Source organism: Charadrius vociferus, unplaced genomic scaffold (genome assembly GCF_000708025.1).
Source record: "Charadrius vociferus isolate BGI_N301 unplaced genomic scaffold, ASM70802v2 scaffold282, whole genome shotgun sequence".
NCBI classification, from domain to species: Eukaryota; Metazoa; Chordata; class Aves; order Charadriiformes; family Charadriidae; genus Charadrius; species Charadrius vociferus.
Window position 1 is genome coordinate 7,393,865 of NW_009647731.1, and position 14,176 is coordinate 7,408,040.

At 36.3% G+C, this 14,176-nt stretch overlaps 1 protein-coding gene across 1 annotated transcript in view; it reads left to right on the forward strand.

The window, feature by feature from the left end:
• The window catches only part of ATRNL1 (attractin-like 1), a 580,396-nt gene that overhangs the window by 244,570 nt on the left and 321,650 nt on the right, over positions 1-14,176 (forward strand). The window contains exon 23 of the mRNA XM_009881641.1: positions 11,551-11,603. Coding sequence (XP_009879943.1) covers positions 11,551-11,603 — 53 coding nt within the window. The remainder of the gene's footprint in view (positions 1-11,550; positions 11,604-14,176) is intronic.

Here is a 14,176-nt window from a genome sequence, read left to right on the forward strand (position 1 = left end):
ATTCTGTTACAGCTCTTTTTTCTTTTTTCTTTAATTTACTATCAGACAGAAGCAAGCCGTTGGTCACATAAGTAATTACAGTCTTTGATCCTGAGCATGTCTGTGGGGCTCATTGCTAGCAAGAAACTATTATTTTTACTAAAATATTTAGTTAAAAAATAGTAAATAATAGTGAGCTCACATTTTTCAACTGTAAGAGTGGCTGTTTTGTTTAGCATGGCCCTTTGGAAGTAGCGTGTTTCAGGTGGGGTTTTTTTAGGACTGCATTCTGACAGTTCACCTGTCTTTTTATCATTCCCTTTTATTTTTCCATAGCTCGTATTTGGGTTTTTTTTGGAATACATATAAAATTTTGCACTGAAAGCTTTTAAAGTCAGAGACATGTCTCAGCCTCAGAATACCTATGGAAAAGTGCAGCATTTTGGAATACTTTGAAATATGTTAATTACAAAACTCTTTGGACAGGTTTGTCGCCCTTGGCATAGCCTGGGAACCAAGAAAGCAGCTTGTTTCCCATAAAATAACCGATCACAGATACTGTAATACATGCATCTCAGGTAATTCTAGCAATAACTAGCTCAAGAATCTAGTGTGATGCTTACAAAATATCAGAAAAGATCAGTTACTCATCAGAAGTCCAAGTAAAGCTGCTGGTTTATAGCCTCTTTGTAGAGGGATTGAGTTTTTGAAGTACCCAGACTGGAATGATGAAATGGCTTTTAGAGTAGAGTAGTCTTTAGCTTTCCCAGTCACTCCCACTTGGGATGCAAGATTTTTCTCATCCGTTGCATTCTGTTATTGTTTAGGGTGAGATTTTGTGCCCGTTGTTTTGAGAAATGCTTTATTCTGTGAATTGCCCCTTGGGAAGTCATCGGGTTTATTTACAGAGTTAAAGGCTCTGTTCTGCCCTGTACTCACACAGGAGCGAGTGTTGCTTTTCATGGTAGTACTCTGCAGCCTGCCAATCAAAACCAACATAAAGGTAGAGTGAACGGATCACGACAGAGCAGGATTCCTGTCATGAAGTACCCACAGTACCCTGCCGTCAGGCTATAGTGTCATTTTAGTCAACTTTGCTTCCCTTTTTTTTACAGCCATTCCTTTTATGTGTTCTTCATAGAGGGCAAATAACTTTTTGAGGAGAGTCAGGCAAGATTGGAAGTGTTGGCAGATATAGTATTGTTGTTGCAACATAGACTGTAACGCTGATTTCCACTTATTTGGCACTTCATAAAGAAGTATCAGTGTCATCTCTGCTCCAGGAAATTCATGAGATTATGTGCTATAATGGACTAATGGAGACTGGGGCTCTTCCTAGGAAAGGGACCAGAGAAAAGCAACTGTATTTATCTTCATGCTTTCTCTGACCACCCGTACCCTTTTATGTGTTCTGTTCTTAATAGATGTTTCTGTATCTCTTGGATCAGTATCTTTTTTAATAAAGTCAAATAAAGGATGGTGCAGGTTAGATGAGGTTGTTATCCTAGATATTAAAAAGGATTTAAAAAGAGGCCAGACTTGGTCATGATGGAACAATGATAGGCAATAGCGCATGAATTTGATGGGCTTTGCTATGCAGGGCTGGGTAAAGAAATTTCTTTTAGGAAGGAAAAGAACTTGTCAGAACAACGTAGTGGATAGAGTTATAGATATTGAAATGGTCTGATGGACAAAATTTGATTTTAAAGACCAGTAGGACAAGAAGGAAGCTAGGAGTCTGGAAACTGCTATACCTCCATATTTGGTTTCTAATGATCAGTCTCCCATGCGTCATTTGTAGCTTTTTTTTTTTTTTTTGAAGGCTCACCATTCATTGCTGTTCAAGGAGCAGGTATGATTCTCTAACAATTTCTGTCAATGCCACAGGAAATAAGTATGCTAAGTAAATATTCTGGACATACCTTCTGAATATCTAGTCAGAAATTCCTCAGTCATGTATTTTAATACTAAATATTAAATATTTAAATATTTAATATTTTAAAATGTAATATTAAAGGTAATTTGAAACTATCATGCAGCAGCTAGAGTTTTGGCTTCCGAAAAGTAAGAATAGTGCAGCTTACCAGTTGCACTATATGTTATACTTAAACCTCTATAAGATTTATGCTTCGTGTTCATATTTATGCTTCATGTTCACATTATAACGTCATTAACAATGTAATGTAGAAATTGTTGTTGCAGGTAGAGGAATTATTTAGGTAACATCACTATTTTCTAAAATTCTGTAGTGCTGTATAGCTGACAGCCTAGAGAAAAACATGACATTCTCACTTATTCCTAGCTTTGCTTTCATTTTGTATTTAATATTCTTGAACATTTACTGTATAAGCAGCATTTGGTCATGGCTAAGCTGCAATCTCCACTCCCAAATGGGTGATGCGCTTTGCTTCTGAGTCATCATTTTTGTCTTGACATAGTCAGAATTCATCATCTTTTTGAAAGTATTAATTGCCACATTGTGATAAATTTTTGACTTAAATGACAAGAACATGATCAAAGTTACCTTACATAATTTGAAGTAGAGAAAAAGTAACTTGCCTGCCTTCATACCATCTTGTGGAAATTATAGTGTATGTATGGCATCCTCAAATACAGATTTGTTAAATTGGCTTTTCCTTAAAATGCCTCAAAAGTAAAGAAACCTTTATAGTTTTGTATAAATACTGGTTTTGTTTAAAAAAACCCACAACAACACAACAAAAACAAAAAAACCCAACCCAAAATCTGGAAAGCCTAGTAAAATGAATGCAAAGAAGATCAAATGAAGACAGATGAGAACTCTATAATACTATAGCATTGAACAGTCTTCATAAAGAGTGTAGTTGAGTATTTCTTTGCAATCATTTCCCTCAGTGATTGACCACAAATTAAATTCAACAATAATAAAGCAGTTATATTAATACACATTTTTTAAAAACATGTAAGCTGTTTAATAGTTCAGCAGATTTGTAGAAAGTATATTAATTAATATTGCTTTTTTTACAATTCAATGATGACTAACAAGTATCCAATAAACCACTTGGAATTTAGTCTGTATATATATGTTTTTTTTTAATCTGATCTAATTGCTGTGGACATTTACAACGCATTCACTCCAGCTGTCAGGGCCTGTCAGAATATTTAACGTTGCTGAATTGCTACATCTCCTGCTTTTTTTGAGGACTTGTTTTTAAATAAGAAAAATATACAAGAATGCTTGGAATCCCCCAGAACATCACCAGCAGTGAATAGCATGAGAGATGATCATATCAAAGGATTTTTTTTTTGTCCTTTCTGTTTGTTTTTCGTAGACTTATTTACTTATGAACACGAATTTTAAATGCAGTTAACAGCGCTATTTGAACAGCGAGATTTTAAATATGAAGAAATTTAGTCATTTTACCAAAGACTTATACTTGTTTTCATGATTATGTGAATATTCTTTCCATGAAATCTCAGTGAAAATAAAATCGGTGTTCCACTGAGGAAAACTTTGTATTAAAAATGATTGCAAAAGAAACTGTTTACAAACTGCTTTTGCTTCGGGATGCAGATTCATGAATACTCTGTTGTTGATATTAAGTTAACATGTAACAGATTTTGTTAATATTTATCAGTTAAAAGAATGAAAAATATGTAAATTTTGTGAACTGTTCACTGATTTTTGCAAAGTAAAAAGTTAGGAGGAGCTGCATTTCAGTTTAAGCAGTCATTATTTTACCATTACTTCTATCTAATCCTTCTAGCTAAAATAAATGAAATAGTTGACAAGACTATGCTAAGATTTCTTGGGGATGTAGTTCAGTTTGTTGTAAACATAGCACCTTATTTGGAGCTGTCTAGGATATTTCCAACATTTACTTTTGAAGGGCTGGAGAAATGTCTGAAATAGGTCAAAATGTCAGAGAAGAAATGTACATGTTTCTCCTACTCCGTTTTGAAAGAACAGTTTCTGATAGGTGGGAATTCCACTTTGCCAAGTTCACCCTTTAAAATATATAAAAGTTCATGTGCATCGCAGCCAAAAATGTGGTCATTCGCAGAGAAAGGAGAGTGTCAGAGGTAAAGGGTAGGGCCATGGACATGAGATTTTCTGGTTCAGGGTAAGCAGCATCAAATTATTGGCATGTGAAATCCATTTGCTCTCTAAGTCATGAAGATTAACAAAGAAATATATTTTGTCTGGATAGTTCCAAATGATGGCTACGGGTTACTTCATTCTTGTATGGAAGAAGAGATGAAAGCATAACCTAGAGTTTATTAAAGAATCTTATTTTACCTCTTAACAAATTTCTCTTAATTATATAGTTGTGTCATAGGTTTGTCACCTGTTTGAAAGTTTATTTTCCCCTGCAGTGTGATGTATTTAGTGCCTTGAAATATCATTACTTCAAAGAGTGTATAAAACCCCTATAACGTTATTCTTGATCTTGTTGTCAAGAGGGGTTTGAATAGCATGAGGAAAATCTGGAAATGAAAAATTTGCTTATGAAGCTAAGATGTTTTAACTTTTCTTTTGGTGCGATCAGCCTAGATTTTTTTCAAGAAAAGAAAGTATTGCTGGCCCAGGCCTTTTTCAAGAGTTATATGAAGAGGAGACAAATTAATCTGCAGAAAAAACATTGTCTCAAGAAATCATTGTATGCACTTACAAGATAAAAAAAAATAATAATCATTTCCCCACATTATTAAAAAGTCCTAACTGGAAACATAAATCCTAGTATCTTTTACCCTTTTAGGTTATCATTATCTTAAGAGGTAGGCTGATAATTCTTTATATCTAAAGCAGAAAGGTTGCTCTTGAGTGGAAGGATCTTGGCACTGAGAGAAGTGAAAGTGTCCAATTTTTGCATTAGAACTGAAGATGCTTTATTGTAGCTTAAAATAATTGAGAGAACTCTTCACATACTTCAGTATTAGTGGAAAACATTGGGACAATATATGCAATGTCAATACAGTCAAGAAGCAGACCCTTAACTAAAACAGGGATATATTTGCATTTATAGATTACTAGTTTGTGTATTTCACTGCAGAAAAATAAAGATTATAGTAGCAGGATAAAAATACAATCATAGTTAGCAATTAAACGAGCCTATTCTCTGAAAAATCACAAAGCACTCAACTTTGCTGACAGTACCTATTTTTCATTAAATGTATCATCTGAGCTCAATTATCGCCTCTGAATCTTAGCACTTCTACGGAAGAATGATGCCACTTCTGAATCTTTTAAACATGCTTGAACTCCCAATACATGAGACAGGCTGGCGTAGCGTAACTTTTCTGGTTGTGAGGTCACGCACTTTCATTGCTGTTGACCATGTCTGTTTAACTGTTGTTGACGGTTAGAAGATGTGGCTATTTGGCAGTTCTGTCTGACACCTATTGAAACCAAGCAGGCCTAGTTAAGTCCTGGGCATTTTTCTCCTCTAGCATCCATGTACAAGTGTGCATTGGGATTCCACGTATCAGTCACTCTCTGTTCTGGGCCAGCTGATAACCCAAGAACAGCTGAGTTTGGTGCTTTCATCCACGAGTCGCCACTTTTGAGCTGAAAATCTGCAGATTCTGTGGCATCACTTCCAAAATGTTATGAATTACAGCCAATTACAGTTGCTGATTATAGTTAAGCATATATCTCAGCTAATTTTCTCATTGCTGGAAAGGTACTTTTAGCATAGGAAGTCTTGCGTGACTTCCAAGAAGGGGTACCCAACAAGCAAGGTAAATACCTGTGTGTGAATCTGTGCTGAGCTGCATGTTACTACATTATTATTACTAAAGGTTTCTTAGCTGTCTCATAAGTATCTGCAAAAGCTGCAGTCACAGCACCTGGGCATATTTTTAATGCTGAGGATGTAGGAGTATATAGTAGTACGTAGTAATCCTTTGTAGTCCACTTATGATGTCGTAGGCCTAACCATGTGACTAGAGGTCTTAAGTTTAGCTTTACAAACACTGGTTGAACTGTGGTTACGAGGTGTCCTGAGTAACCAAATTACGTTATGTTAAATAGTATTCCACTATTCAAAAACCCCATAGCATCATACCACTGTGGTACTAGGAAGGTAGAATGAAAACAGGAGCCTGTTGCGCAAGATCAGGAACTGCGGCAAGGAGATCAGAAGCAGCAATCGGTGATGGAGGACAGCAGGAGTAAGACCACTGGCTAGATAGGGGACAGCATGAGAAGTAAAGGCTAGAACAGGGTTGAGCAGAAGTTGAACAGTAGTTCTAGAAGATACTCTTACTCATCTAAAAGCTGGGGCAAGCCACCAGTCAGGGTCCAGGAATAGTCTGCTGAGTCCATTAGTCTTTATTTATCAGGAACCTCTTGTAGAAGCAACTCTGTGAACCTAGGCAAAATCCCAGACCTGGCTATGACCAGCTGCAGATTTGAAAGACAGTGACTCTTCCCCAGACTCTGTAGAAGCGTCCTGTGATAATTTGCGAGGACAAAATATGAGTTAAGGGTCATAAATAGCTACTCAGTATAGCTGACAAGCCTGCGCCCAGGCCAGAGCAAGATACAACTCCCTCAGCAGAGAATCAGTTGAATAGAAGAATATTCTCTTTTTGAGTGCTCTGATGCATATTTGTCTTCCCTGAGAGTTTGGCATTAGAAACAAACTCATCTAGAGGAAAGACCAGTCATCCTTAGGTTACACTTCCCCTTTTCCTCTTTTTTTTGTTCCACTTTTAATTGAAAGGAAAGGTTTATCTGCTACTGGCGGCAGCAGAACTGCAGAAGCTCCTGCGTTTCATCATCAAAGATTAGATGAACTGTTATAATAAGCTTTCCACAAGATCAAATTGCTGGTCTAGAAAGCTGTAGATCTAGGTTGGTGTTATGTTCTGACAGCTTTCTCTAGGTGAGAAGCTTGAAAGTACACCCTTGCTTAAGGGAGATACCCGTAAGCACAATAAAATTAGATATATATCTATTCGTCTACTGCCGGTTCCTTAGCTTTCTTAAGGTTGGAAGATGTAGATACAGTGCACAAGATCATACACATTGCTAAGCTTCAACAGGGGGTCATTTGTAAACACTCAGTCTTACAAAAAGCCTTTAATTCATTAACCCCCGCCACCCCAATCTGTGAATATTAATGTAAACATATACTCTTGAAGACATTTATGGTATTTAAAGAGAAAACCAGGAATTATCCTTCACTTAATCATAAACATGAAAAAAAGTTTGAGTTTCTTTTTAATGCATTTGTAAATTTTACTTTGAATTCCCAGGAAATCCAGGGAGAAAAAGGGAAAGTAAAAGAAAATGGTTCAGTTTGGAAAGGATAATTGAGGGAGAGGTTGGGGAATAAGTGCTAATAGCAGGCCATCAGAAGGTCAGTGAGTTTGACGAATTGAATGCTTTTGTATTGGAACAAACCATAGAACTTGTACGTAACCTGGTAGGAGTCTTTCTCTGTTTGTCCTTGTAAATGGGAGCTGTGTCTTTGGACACATGCCAGAGTGGAACTGCTCATTCATTATTACCACTTAAAGCAAACGGTTGTAGCCCTATAGCACATAAAATAATGAGTGTGGCTCCCATTTCACAGATAAGAGTCATATATTAGGCTTCGCGTATGGTCAAGTGTGCACTGGCTTTTGGAGAAGGTACAAAAATTACTCCAATGAGTAAAGCTCATATGGAAATAATTCGGCAAATAGGAAAATTTGTAATTGGAACCATCATTAGTGACTAATGCTGAGCAATATATATGCTTAATGAAATAGGATAGGATTAAAAGACAAAACTAAATTTATTCAGAACCTAGGATACATACTGATGTGAATAATTTTAGGTGTATTCCTAATCCTAGTAGTTTCATCTTTTCACTCTGCTGAAAACTAAGTGTTTGAATAGCACCTTTCATTTGAATTAAAGCAGGCATCTCTACCTAGTAAGAACTTCACCTCATCCTATTCCTGATATACATTATGAAAGTGTTCTGCACCAGGGGACAGAGGAGGCAGTGTAAGAGAGGCAGTGCAGGGTTCTCTCCGAGATACTCAGTAAGGCCTGGCAACAAAAGGCATCATAAACTAGCTGTTTTAATTAGACAGAATAAAAAGAGGAATAGAGATAGCAGTGAAATGTTGTGCCCCTTCAGTTGCTGCGAGCCCCCTGTGCCCACAGCGCTGCGTGGACCCAGCATGGGTTTGCTGTCGGTGTGCTGCACAAATCCCGGCTGTGGAGGGGCGCCTCCTCCCTCCCTCCCGTGCCATGGTGCCTTTTATCTTGTGTGGAAACAACACTATGTATCTCCTCCTGACAAGCTGGGATGTTCTCCTTGATAACACCGCCCAGCACCTTCCCTTGCAGCGGCTACTCATGCTCACCGATGGGCTTCTCGAGCCTGATGGGCAAGGGCCGGTAGATGCCTTGCCCAAGATCACTAGCTCCTAGAGTACAATGTCTTCTGTGAGGCTTCCAATACAAAAAATATAATATATATGGTAATATATCAAAGGACTTTGCTGTGGTGTAATTCACTGTTCTTTTTTTATTATGCATATTTTATCATTTCATCATGCATTATGCTGAAACAACCGAAACGGCTGGCTGTAAAATTGCACTGCCATTTTCTCTTCAAGATTCTTGAAGGTCACTTCTATAATTGTCAGTGAATAAGTAATTATTTGGATTTGAATGAATACTAGTATATTGCAAAATATTCCATACCTAGTAATTTTTGTATTAACCATTCTTTTGTGTGTTCTTTTAAGTAGTGAAGCCTGTAATGTATTAGATGGATTTTATAGATATTTTTATTTTATGCATTCATATGTTTTTTCTGTAATATAAATACAGGTGTAAATACCACAAAAGGTATATGTGATGCTGGAAATCCCTGAGTTCTGGTAGTTATTGATCCACAGAAGATGGTTACATCTGATTAGAAGGGTAGCAGAATGGAGAAGGAAAGCTGTATGGAAACAGCTTGCTTTTCTCATAAAGATTTTCAAGATAAAAAAAAAAAATAAATAAATATCCTGTTTTGTGTCAGGAGCAAACTAAGCTGCTTTTTGACCCTGGGTCAAATCACCACAGGTGAGTGCTGTGGCTGGCAAGAGTTCACAGCCGAATTTGTTTAGTTTCCCCTGATGGAAGGTTGTACATCTTATTGTTACTCGTGGTCAGACGTTGCTCTTCCATGTTGTCCATAAATCAGTGCCATTATCAGTGAGGAGCACGGTAAGTTTCTTGCCTTCTTCCTCAGACTCTGGATACACAGTTATCTATATGAAATACTTCTTTGGGTAGAAAACCCCCGGTATATTCGGAATACTGCCTGTATTTAATGTTCTACTTCGCTTTTGAAACAATTCCAAAGGAAAAAAAAATCCTCTTACAATAATCTCTATCATATTATTGTAATTTGTGACATGATATACTGTCTCGTTTGTGACAATCTTACATACAGGGAAAGAAAAGGAAGTCCTTTTAAACTCTTCATTCAAAAATGATCCTTTTCCCTTAGCGCTCGCTCTTTCAAAATTGCCAACTTAAAGACACTTTCAGACATGAGTCTATTTTTACAAGGCTAATCTGTTTAAGTAGTGAGCTGTTGTTTTGAAGGCTTCAGTGTTTTGATGTGTTTTTTTAGCAAAAAGCACATCAGGCAGACCGGTACTATTACTTGAAATTATTTTCTTCTTTCCTTACACATGCAAGAGAGATACTTCGGCATCAATACCTCTTTTCTAAATTCTGTGGAAAGGACTGTAAGGTCAGTGTGTTTGTATGGACAAGACGACAAATTGTGTGCTGCAGTTAGAGTTGAAGCATATGTTTTCTTGTTTCTTGGTGTTTAAGTAAAATTTTTTATATATAAGAAAATGTATAGTTGACCCTTGCAAAGAGTTCTCATGCAGACATGACACGAGGAGTAGGCAAGTCCAGAACATCTTTTTTTCTGCTTCCATTTTAGTGCTAATGATTATTTTCTTTATGTTATCGTAACAAAGGGTCAAGGAGATTATCTGCCTATTTTTTAATAAAAAGAAGCGTGTTAAGAATCACCAGTTGGAAACTATAGAAGTGGAAAACAGAAATACAAACTTTATTGTACAGTCTGCAACTTGTTAAATGATATGACATCCAAGTTAGAAAGTTTTTTAATATTACTCAGAAATAAAATACCACACACAAAAAAATCTCCTTGCAATTTAAGTTTCTTAGAAAAAACTAATGAAAAGGTAGTCCAAGCTATTAAATGATCCAGATTTCCTCTGGGAAAATATTTATATGGAATTTAATAGGCAGCGATAAGCTTTCTCTTTGTTTTATAAATCATTCTGTGTATTTAATAGAAAATTATAATCTTGCTGGAGACTTCTGTGGAATAGCCAAGAAAACCAAAAGCGGCATAATCATTTTCTATTAAGGTACTTGGCATTTTTAGAGAAACGTTATATAGCTCAATTTGATCACTGTGAAATTCTGTAGGATATTTCATGTCTCTGAAAATAACTGTATATCTTATCAATAAGAAACATACTTCTCCAGCTCTTATCATGTACGTGTCTTGTCAGCAGCATCAGTACGTTGTGTTCAGTCTAAATTTCACCTCATGCCTTCGGTGGTCAATGAAGAGAAGCAATCGCCTCTGAAGTTCAGAGAAGCCAAGTAGCTGAGACACTGCTGTGCTTATAGTTCTACACATATGGCTAAAATTTCTGGCCCCAGAGTCAGTTGCCATGGTCTAGTTGCAGCTACGTAGCTTAGGACTCAACTTTCTAGAGCAGACAGCACAGCTTTGGATCACCTCTAGGTCCTCTGTGGTGCTGTGAAAATGTAATCATTATTTTGTGCTTAGGGGTATTTGGGCATTTTCATCTTTTGGAGTTTTTGGTTTGGTGTTGTTTTTTTTTTTGTTATTTTTGGAGGATTTTTTCCTTTTTTCTTTTTTCTCATTTAAAGTGTTGGAAATGGTGTGAAGGATGCATTGCAACCCACCAGAGTGGTGTTTGTGTGGTTGGAAATGGAGAACGTATGTTCCATCCCTGAAGGGGTGGCATGAAGGGGTGCGGAAGGTGTCTGAAGGTGCAAAGCCTGGTCTCATAGTGTTTCAGGACTGTGTATGTTAGAGGGAGACATATTTGGGAGCAGTTTCAGTGCTCAATGATCCCCCTGATGGATGCACAGCTTTTGTCTTGGAGAGGGCCAGATCAAAACCAGATGAGGGAGTAAGCTGTCACTGAAGAGGCATGGATAAGTAGGCATCCAGTGCTCAGCCTCCCTGCCTGGCTCTCTTTGGTTCATTAGTGGAGATGTACCACCTGCCGTAAGTCCTACAAAAAGGCACTGACTTCAAGCACATGACTGAAGTGCCTTATTCAAGAGCCTGGTCACTCTGGCTTGCTTTTATAAGGAGAGAGAGGTGCCTCGGGAAAGTAGCACGCCCTAATTAAGAACTATATCAAATACTTTATATTGTCATGTGTTTGTGCTACTAGTAATGAAACTCATGCTATTTGGAATAAATATTCTAGCTGCATTTTTATTAAAACTATACTGTGTATAATGGGAATGTTTGGTTTTGTCTTTTTTTCCCTCTGCAGCTGTGACTCTGAGAATAGGTATCTTGGAAATCCACTTAGGGGAACATGCTACTGTGAGTACTTATATTTCTAATGTTCAGTAATTAAATGCTGTTTACATATTATGTGATGATTTCATTTTCTTGGAAAAACAAAATATTTTTCTTAAGATTTCAAGTTGGGGCATGTTGATATTTTAACTGAAAAATTAAATTCCCCACTGGGCTTCTCTGTTCCTTTTGTCCACAAGAATTAAGGCCTACTAAAAGTTGATTCTTTACACCTGGGTTAGAGGGACTGGCTAAGCCAGTGGGTTATTCTCTGTATCTCAACATACGTGACTAAAAGGAATAAGTAATTGTGTCATTGTTTAAAAGACAGAATTTGTGGCGGGGAAATACAAATAGGCTAAGCAGCGGTATTTCCTGGAGACATTCTGAATGGGTTAACCAGTCTGCCTCCCAGGGACATCATGCGCAGCTGCTCTCCAGAGTATCATAAAATGATACTGTGTGTTGTCTCCATGTTCTTATTATTGTGGAAAAGGTGCCTCTGGCAAATTTGCTTTAAAGCGTTATATTTCTGATAGTCATAGTGAAAGACATGAAGGGATGAGAATGCTTATTACCCATGTGCAGAAATCCCTTGGTGAGCTATGCCAATTTTGCTGTGCCAATATTGATGTTAAATAGTAATTTTAATCATCATAAAAACATATGGGATGTTGGAGAACACTCTTTTGCTTTTTGTGACTTTTGCACATACCTGCTCAATGTCAGACAATTGGATCCGTTTGTCTATTATTTCCTAACATTATGACTACCTCAAACTATATAAAGAGATATCTCTGAATATATTCATAGCATCCATTCTGATCTATTTTTTTAGCATTTCATTTTAGAATGTATATAAAAGCTTTGTTTTAGAATCTCTTTAAGGCAACATTTACCTAATAAACAAATGCTTCTTTTTGTTACTAATTTTTCTTTTCTACCTCAAATGATTTGCATCTGCAAGGTATGTTTTACAGAACAAAATTGACACATAGTGTGTTCCAGATGCTGACATCTAGGCCTAAAACATTTATTCCTCTTGCCAGGTGTTAAAGAAATTTGTTGTGTGGTTTTTGGTTGTTCAAATGTAATACTTTAAACTGGAAGATAATTTTTAAATATTGTACTTTGAAGATACAGTTAACATTGTTGACAGTTTACGTAAAATAGACCAATTTGAAAGTACTCCTTAAAACTGTGATCTAAAGATACTGTTGATCAAATAAATTGAATTCCATTTGTTTGTCGCATAAGAAATGTTTCTTATTTCAAAACAGAAATGTCAGTATTAAGAAGGGTGAATTTTTGTATCTATGAATTTTATAAATTTTGTAGATTTAGAGTTAGATAACGAGTTCATGAGAAATTCATGCTATGAAGAGTGCTATGACTATGTTGTATGTGTGTATCAACATTTGTTTTGTCCTTTAAAAATAAACGTTATTAAATATAAGAGATGGAAAAGAAATGACAGTAATGAGATTTGTAGACCGCAGGCACCTCCATGAAAAACCTTATTTTTTTGCTATCAAGTTGCAGGTTGGTTCTATAAATCATGTTGGAGACAAATTGTACTATATTCAAGATACCCTTTCACCTTTAACTCGCTACTATTATTTGTCTTCTGTCAGATTTCAAAATATTTTAAAGATCTTGTTGTTCTGGAATGATAAATCTTCTTTTAATACTTCTAGTCATTTAAAGTATGCTATATAAATGATTTTCAGAGTTATTTTATCTGGAGGTAATAAGATGCCTGTGCTAATTTAAAGTAATGGAATTCTTTATTTCTTGCATTTAGTGGCTGATGCATCATAATAGGAAATAATTTGTGGATAACTGACTGACCTAAGATTTCAATGACAATTGCTTATCAGCACCGTTCATTACCTGCTAAATCATGTATTAAAATATATGTATGCCATAGAGATGTTCTGATTTCTTTTTATAAGTATTTTAAAATATGGCCTTACTATGGACTATAATTTGTGTAAGAAAATGTTTTGATTTTGTACCAGACAGGCATTTGGATGGTATTTTTCTGTGCTTATTTCACTACTCTCTAAGAAACTTTCTCTTTAGACACTTATATTGCTGTTTTGCTTCTCCTTGAAGTGAAGAATATTCTTATTTTTTATAGCACAGGAGTAGTTATTGCTGAGGAGGGAGGAAAATACTGAAGAAAAACAAATAGTGCATACTTATGAGCATCATAAGTTTATGAGAAATAAAAATTTTAGGCATATTTGGTTCTACCACTTAGACTCAAAATCAGTGAATGGGAGCGAAATAGGAATACAACTAGTAATTTGCCGTATGGTTGGGATCTTTGGGAAAGTTTTAGTCACATGCTTGCATTTAGCCACCTTCAAAATGACCAGTTTCAAGTGTTCAAATTTTATCTTTGTTTTTCACTTGCACAAATAAACACCACAGAATTCAGTCCTGAATGGCTAACGTTTTTATGATATTGGATGACCTCAATTTCTCCTTAGCAGTAGGATGCTGTTTGAGAAAGCTTGTTCCCTTAGAGGAACTTTCTGCACCTTGTGATATTGTGAATCCCCACTGCCCTGTAGAAGGTCAGCTGTTTC